Below are 8,078 nucleotides of genomic sequence, written 5' to 3'. Positions count from 1 at the left end.
ATTATAATGCTCGTACAACGACAGGACAAGGACTCGCGTTTCCAAAAGTCTAGCAAGTTAATCTCCCTCGAAATCTGGGGCCGCGATCTCTTTCACGGAGAGGAGGTGGATTTTCGAAATTGCGAGACGTAGAATGGATAACTCGAGATCTTAACGAGGAACGTTCAGAACAGGAGTGAAATCCCAGGCAAGTTTATCCTCTCGTGCCACTCTCGCGAGCACGTCGCGTAAAATTTTCATCCTCAACCAGTGGCGCATCCTTCAACTGTACCATGCACGCGCACAGCTGTTCCCGTAAGAGTTGAAACACCATGACTCGGACACGAGGTCTCCAGCCGTGAAACGGGGTACGCGCGAACCCCTCTATTAGAGATGGGGGAAAAAATTGCAGCAGACGTTTTCGCGTTTCGAATTAATCTTCACGCTGCGAGGCGTCCTCGACGTTGCGTTTGATCGATGTTTCGCGCTGCGTAAGCGCTTCAATTAAAACGGGAGAGAAAGAGAGAGTGGGAGAGGGAAGAGTCGAAAGATATGCCGTTCGTCTGCTGCGTTCCCTGATTAATTCAATTACTTAATTGGACGACGAAGATTTTCAATTCGGAAAGGGTCGTGAATTATTCACGAGCTCGACCGCGACGGTAATATCGAGATCATGGAACATGGAAGACAGTGAATAATCGAAGGATCGATGAGATGTCTCGCGGTGGAACAACAGTTTGCTTCGATACTTGTTTCGTGCCGCGAGACAGGTCTAGGAAGCAACTGTTAATCATACAGCGATAATCAACAGCGGTGTTATTTAACCCTTATCGGTCGCTAGCTCTTTATATGTGATTCTCACTAGGTTGTAGCTGGTTTCGGTAAATATACGGAAGATTTCCGTCATGTCACTTCCCACGAGACGCACGACCGCAGCAACAAAGTATTGTTGTCGTCACGTGAGACGTGACTTACGACCGATAAGGGTTAAATCTAGAGAAATTGTATGTTCTGAATTGCGATGTTCTGTATTAATCGGAAATATTCAAGTTCGATTAGCTGAATTCTCGTTGGAGTTCTCCTTGTCCTCTGTGATCTCTCTGCTGGCGATCGATTCGCCACGCTTATCCTGGAAGGTCAAGTCAAAGTCATCCGGAAACTGAGAACGATAGGTGGTGAAGTCCTCCTGTTTGCAATAGCTGGTGAAGAAGGTCAAATATTGCATCTCTTCCTCGGTTGGCTCTAACGGGGGTGGCACCTCTTTCAACCTTTGACTTTTTGGGATCGATCGCCACATTAAAGGCCGCATCTTCACAGGAGGTGGCTCCATGGCACGTTTCAGGGATGCCAGCAACCGATGCATCAACTCGAACTGTAAAAAACAAAGCAATGATAACGACGTTTCGAAGATCAGGAGTCTCGAGCGATATTTAGATTGTCATAAGATATTCTTGGTCCGTGAAAATCGCGAATGTTTGTAATTCTCGAGTGCCTGACCTTTTTAGCAGCTTCCTCTGTCTCTTTCATAGCCTTCAGTTCCTGTTTGAAGCCCTCCTTCTCGCAAGCTTGAACCACTTCCGGTGGTAGGGTATCCAACTCCAAATTCAACTCCTCGTGGGTCTTCTCGATCCATTTCATCATCGAGAAAGTGTCTAAATTCGCGTCGTTTGGCGCCACACAGCTCTCGTACGCATCCTCGACGAATACCTGAAGACAAAGCACCTCCTCGGAACAAACAGAATCCCGGAACACGGTTTCCAAAAGCTCGTTCGCGTAGCTTTCCAATTCCGCTGCTCTGGTTTCCAATTTACGAATGCTATCCTGTAAGTATGTATCGCGTGTCTTGGAATTTTCATTTTAAATCAATGTATCTCTAATTCTCGAAAATTACATTCTTACTCGCAGCTCGTTGATCGTGTTGGTTATTTCTCCGACTTCCGATTTGATCTGTAGATCAGCAGCTTGGATCGTTAGCATCATTTCAGCCATGGGTTCAGCTAGGGACTCCAAGTGGATCAACGCGTTCAGGTTTTGCGTTTCTATAGCTCTGAACACGTGAATGAGTTCCAAAGGATCCTCGAAGTACAATTCTGCCGGACCTGCCTCGTTGATATCCTGCTCGAACAAATCTGGAAAAATGGAGCAACACTTTCTTCGTCTTATATGGTATATAAAAGACACGTAGGAGGATAGGAGACCACTATTCTAAATCAGTGAAAGCACGGTGAGACATCTAGACCTTACAAATTTACTCGTATAAACGATCTATTCGTTCAGAAAAATTCTTAAGAAATCAAAATGACAAATTTCAGGAGAATCTCTCTCGACTTGGTATAATTGATCCCAGAGTCCGACAAATAAGCAACGTTGCTTTAAATCTTCCAACTAACACGGTTATTTCGAGTTCTTTTCGTACAAAGATCCTACCTGCTATTTCGTAATAATTCGATACAAATAAATCTTTAAGAAGGTAACTATACTTAGTTGATATAAACGATTAATATAAGCTCGAGATAAATTAGCGGAAAGAGTAGTCTAATAAAGAATTTTTCAGATCTGGCTATCTCACGGATGAAGGAATGATAAGAGGACACAATCACCTATCAGGACGTCGAGGGAAGCAACCTCATCGACCATTCTGTATTGGCCGAATAAATCGTCCGCATTGTCGTGAGTAACGTTCTCGCCGGAAGCAGTGCGATGGATCCAGTCATGTTCCACTCGCCAAGCGATTGGAGACACCTGAAAAAGGAACCTTTGGCACATTTTCACCATTCTCCAGCTCTCCTCCCAGTGATACACGTCCAGTCTGACCCGACCATATTCGACAGAGAGCTGATTCCTTTCCTCTGTGATCTCTCTAGTTATCTTCACCTCGTTCTCAGCTTCCTGAAGAATCTTCATGCTCTTCTCGTGATCCTTCGAAAGAAAATCCTCGAAGCCACTCACGTATCGACGATATCGTCGCTGGTAGGAGAAATATAGCAGATACAGTTGATTAAAAGTAACTTTTGGTACGTGGAATGTAGAGAAAATGTAGATATATAATTCAACATCTGATTAATTTTAGTAAACATTATGTGGATCGATTTATAAACGAAGTTTAGAGATACAAGCGATTATTATTTTGTGATTTTAAATCGAGGCAGACCTTGATCTCATCCAGATGTCTCTGCTCCTCGACGAATTGTTGATCTATACGAATACAGTCGTCCATTTCCTGTCCAGCTAACAACCGAGACTTCAAAATGTCACGAGTATCTTCCACGTAGTCGCGCACAGAAAACTTTTCTTTTACTATCCTGCCGTCCAGCTCTGAGAAATATTGTGGGTCTACGTCGGTGATGGCTATAGCTTCGTCTAAATCTTTGTGTTTCTTCGCCTCCAAGGCCTCGATGTCCACGTCCACCTTGGCAAAAGCAACAGAAACTCTCAAGTAAGGAAATTCTTCTGAAATTGAACAGCCAAAGGGACATCTTAGATTTCTACTGCAACGATAATTGGACACTCTTAATTCGACGAATTCTGAATAACTTTCTTTTTAATTGCAGTAATAAACAGGATTTCACGTTTGGTATTAAAAGAAATCGTGCTGCTTACGCGAAGTGATCGCAGAAGTTCGTGCGAGTCCTTGGATTTTAAGACACCCATTCTTCGTTCTTTATCCGTGGTACGTTTCTTTGCCTTCCAGTATTGAAAATAAGCGAACATGAGGGAGCAAGGGGGATAAATAAATGGAGATTGTTCCTCGAGGACATTTCTAGCTTCCCCCAAGTGTTCGTGGCCCTTGGTAAAATAGTACTGTGTTCTAAAAAATGTATATAGAACGTATTATTATTTGTCAATTTTAAGAATCGTAATTTTAAAAGTTACAGTATATAATCGATTTGAAATAACCCGTAAAATTTATAATAAATTAAATCTTCAAAATTAATATAAAATATTTGTTATTTTAGAGAGGTACCTGAAGAAACCCTTTTGAGTATTCCTAGTGGACGTGGATTTCTTTCGGTTCTTCTGGCTGATCTGTCGCCGCCTAGATGATCTCGACGCTGCATCGGTCATTCTCCCGTAATTCAGCTCGTGCTTTATTCAAACTCTCGGCTTTTCACCTGTCGGACATTCACCTGTGTCGCTGTAGAAAAGCTTGGTTCTTTATCTGGTCCCCGATGGTCAAAGGGAAACGCTAACAGAGACGGTTCGCATTTGATTAAAACTTTTCCTTTCAAGCGTGCGAAGAAGAATAAAACTAACTTTTTTCGAAACAATATTTGAAATTAACTATTCATCGTTCAGTCTGCAGCCGAATTAGAAGATAATATACCTGCATCAAGACAATATGAATCGATGAGAAATATTTATATACCTACGTATTTTAATCATTACACGACTTAATGATCAACCGAATTAAAGTCATCTAATTTCCACGAACTAGTTTATCACAAAATATCCTATAAAGCTCAATAAATTTTCAGATTTCTATCGCTATTTCTAAAGCAATGTTGAATTGGAACAAGCGATTGGAAACATCCCCGAGCAATCCAGTGAAAAGTTGATCCTTTAAGATCGGCACGCCCGAAGCAACGAGCAGATTCAAAGCTTGAAAAGCTACTTACTTTTTAAAACAAAAGCTCGATCCTCCTCCCTTTGCCAGCGATAAAGCTGCTAGACCTGGACGTTCAAAAAACGAGAAAAAGAGGTGTGGGGGATGAGTTCGATAACCTGGCAGCCTCCTTTTTAGTAGATGTCACCGCGTTGTCAGCAAGATGACGTTTTGTAGATAAACGGTTGTCAAGTGAAATTGTTTGGCATGCGCGTTGCATTTTCATAGAGTAGCACAAATTTCTGACTGCTTCGTTTAGTATCAATAATTTATACTAATAGTTTGATGCTTATATTTGTATAAAAATACACTGTCCAAAAAATTTTAACTTTTTCTCTGTAATATCCGTTGGGTAAATCTTTTAAAGCTTACCTTCCTGGACACGAATCCGCAAACGAAATTGTTCCATCATCCTTAGTTTTTAAAAAATATGAGTTTTTCTAAGAATGTACGATATTTTGGTTAAAATGGAGAATTATACGAAAACTAAAAACATTAGGAAGTTCATTCTTATCTTAAAAGTTAGGTGAGAGTTCCCGAGTTTATCGATATTCATAATTATAATTATTTGTGTTTTTGAATAATTGCAATTTACCACCAAAGTGTAAAAATAAGTCGCCGAGATGAGAATGCTGCAGAGCTATATAGATTCAATGAATAAAATATGTTTAATACATTACTAAATATATATTAAAGAGTTTATATTGTATTTTTGTAATTCGCATAATTATACCGATGGTAATTTATCATGTTAAAGTTAATAAAACTTCTTTATAATTATTTTTTGAAGTAGAAATAATTTTTATTGAAATTCATAAAATAAAAATTGATTTTTAATACATTCTTTTGTGTTTAAGAATTTTATTTTTATATATTGTACGCCGGTAAAATTCAGTTATAGCTCAACTGTTCGTTACTGGATGGTTGCACACGAATGTACAATGAAAGGGTCTTGTTCTCCCTACTAAATATTGGATCTGAAGAATAAATTATTCTCAGCTTATAACAAAGAAAACTTTATTTTGGTATTTGTACGTAATGCCCTTAATCACTCTAAGAGCTTTCTTTGCATACTGGCGGGTGGCTTGCGTAAACCCTTGAAGCAAAATTCGTCAGATGTCGCTACCAGTGGTTTTTGACGCTATGTGCAGCTTTCCCACCACAATATTTTAGCCATTTAACTTCATAAATAATGCGGTACTTTTGTAAATTAGGTAGATTCAGATATTTTGGTAGCAGACTTTATTATTTAAAACCTAAAATAACCCTCTTTAGCATAACGTGTGTTTCAGTTATCAAACAGGTATGTACTGATCTAGTGAGTGTTGGGAACTAACTCCGAAATTAATATAGTTAATAACAAATTGTGGCGTATGGACTTGATTGGGCCAATAAAGCAAACGTTAAAAGGAGGTAAAAGGTACGTCTTACCTGCTGATGATTATTCGAGAAAAGAACCATTTGGTTGACTGATTTATAAATGACTAAAGATTTAATATGAAATATTATTGATGAAGGACTTTTTTTATTATAGGAGACCTACAAACATGAGTAATATTTATATGCACAAGCCAGCCACTAAAGGTAAAGTAATAAGTATCATTTAATAATACTTCCATGGATTGTATATCTGTTTTTAAAAATTTAACCTATATACAATATTTACTTTCTAAATTTCTATATTAATATATTAAATAATTTCTAACTTGAATTACAATAGTAAATAATAAATTTTAATAAATTTGATTTTAAAGGTATTTTACATTAATCAAACTAATGTATTTCTTATAACTAGGTTGTAATGAAAACAACTGTTGGTGATGTTGAGTTAGAATTATGGGCAAAAGAAACTCCAAAGGCATGTAGAAATTTCATACAGTTATCTATGGAAGGTTATTAGGGTGACACTATCTTTCATAGAATTATCAAAGGATTCATAACACAAGGTGGTGATTCCACGGGTACAGGAGAAGGTGGTAAAATATATGGAGAACCATTAAAAGTGAGACTATATTTAAAAATAAAATGAATTCCTTTTTTATCGAAAAATAATTATTGCATATATATGTTTTAGGACGAATTTCATACACGATTACGTGTTTCTCGACGAGATTTAATTGCTATGGTTAATGCTAGAAAGATGACAATGGTTCCCAACACTTCTTTATTCTTAGTTCTACACCAGATTTGCAGAATAAGCATACAATTTCTGGTAGAGCTACTAGAGAATCTATATATAGTATGTTTAAACTCGAAGAAGCACTTGTAAATGAGGTAAATTTAATGTTTACAAGAAAATATATCAATAATTGATATAAATATAATATTTCCCCTTTTTTGTAGAATGATAGACCACTTTATCCTCCAAGATTGATAAAAACTATAATATTGAACAATCCATTTTCTGATATTATACCAAGAATAATAGTACAGGAAAGTGAAGAAGTAAAGAACAGTTAAAAAACTAAAACAGCAGCAGTAAAGTAAAAATCATATATGTTTGCAGAATTTAGTCCTGATAGTATTGTTCTTTACAACGAAAAATTGTGTTACAGAGATTTGAATCTTTTATCATTTGGTGGAGAAACAAAGGAAGATGAAGAAGAATCTGTGATATTAAATAAAAGGTTTAGTGGTAAGGGCAAATCAGCTGATGATCATTTAACTGATCCAAAATTAAGCTCACAAACAGCTGTCGAACCATCTGGACTTGCAAATAAAAAAAGGAAGGAAGGCCGCAGTAGCGATTGGGAAAGTGACGCCGAAGTAAAAACTCAAGAAGAATTAGAAGTTGTAAAGAAAAAGAAAGAGTTAGTTTATTGTTTACATTATAACTATGTTATAGAAAGTAGGAATTTTTATTGACTGTCTCTTATATTTATATTTTCAGAGTAATGAAGAAAAGGATAAAAAATACATGGAGAGATACAAAAAAGGAACCGAGGAAAATACAAAATTATAAAATAGGTGATGCTGAAGATGATAAGAATATAAAGGAAAATGAATAGGGAATAAAAAACTCCTTATTAGTGTAGCACAGGAGAAAGCCGAGAAGATGCACGATAAGAGATATCAAGAATTATTAGGATAACTCATGTATTTGAATAGAATCATTTATCATATGTTTATAAATATTGTACATATATATATGGTCATTGTAATGATAATTATTAGGTGATATGTATTACGAAACATCTTTTTCTCGAAACCGTCCGTGATACGGACATCTATTCAGATTCTAATGTCTATATGTCATTGTTTATTATGTCGTTAACAATTAACATGTATATGTAAAATTTTCAAAGTGAATAAAAAGTACCTAAGCATATAACAATTGAAGTTTCGTTTCCTTTTTACCAAGAATAAAACAACGCATCTTCATCTGTGACTTCCTGTTCGTCTGGCTTTTAAGAGAGTAAAGAGAAGGAAGAAGAATGTGTTGTACTTATTTATGTCCTTTTATTGTTTTGTTTCTCCCGCCCAACGGGTCACGTGG

The 8,078-nt window shown here is 37.0% G+C and overlaps 1 protein-coding gene across 1 annotated transcript; it reads right to left on the bottom strand.

The window, feature by feature from the left end:
- Positions 1–1,024: 1,024 nt before the first annotated feature.
- LOC108552718 (uncharacterized) lies at positions 1,025–4,044 on the bottom strand. The gene is made up of 7 exons (XM_017907373.1): positions 3,944–4,044; positions 3,580–3,787; positions 3,131–3,388; positions 2,580–2,946; positions 1,879–2,108; positions 1,477–1,800; positions 1,025–1,351 (listed from the first exon to the last, which is right to left on the bottom strand). Exons 1-7 carry the CDS (start codon positions 4,042–4,044, stop codon positions 1,025–1,027), a joined length of 1,815 nt encoding a protein of 604 aa, XP_017762862.1.
- Between the last annotated feature and the right edge of the window lie 4,034 nt (positions 4,045–8,078).

Source organism: Eufriesea mexicana, unplaced genomic scaffold, assembly GCF_001483705.2.
Source record: "Eufriesea mexicana isolate 0111107269 unplaced genomic scaffold, ASM148370v2 scaffold7917, whole genome shotgun sequence".
NCBI lineage: Eukaryota > Metazoa > Arthropoda > Insecta > Hymenoptera > Apidae > Eufriesea > Eufriesea mexicana.
Note: the sequence above shows the minus strand (reverse complement) of the source record. Positions and strands in the feature narration are given on the sequence as shown.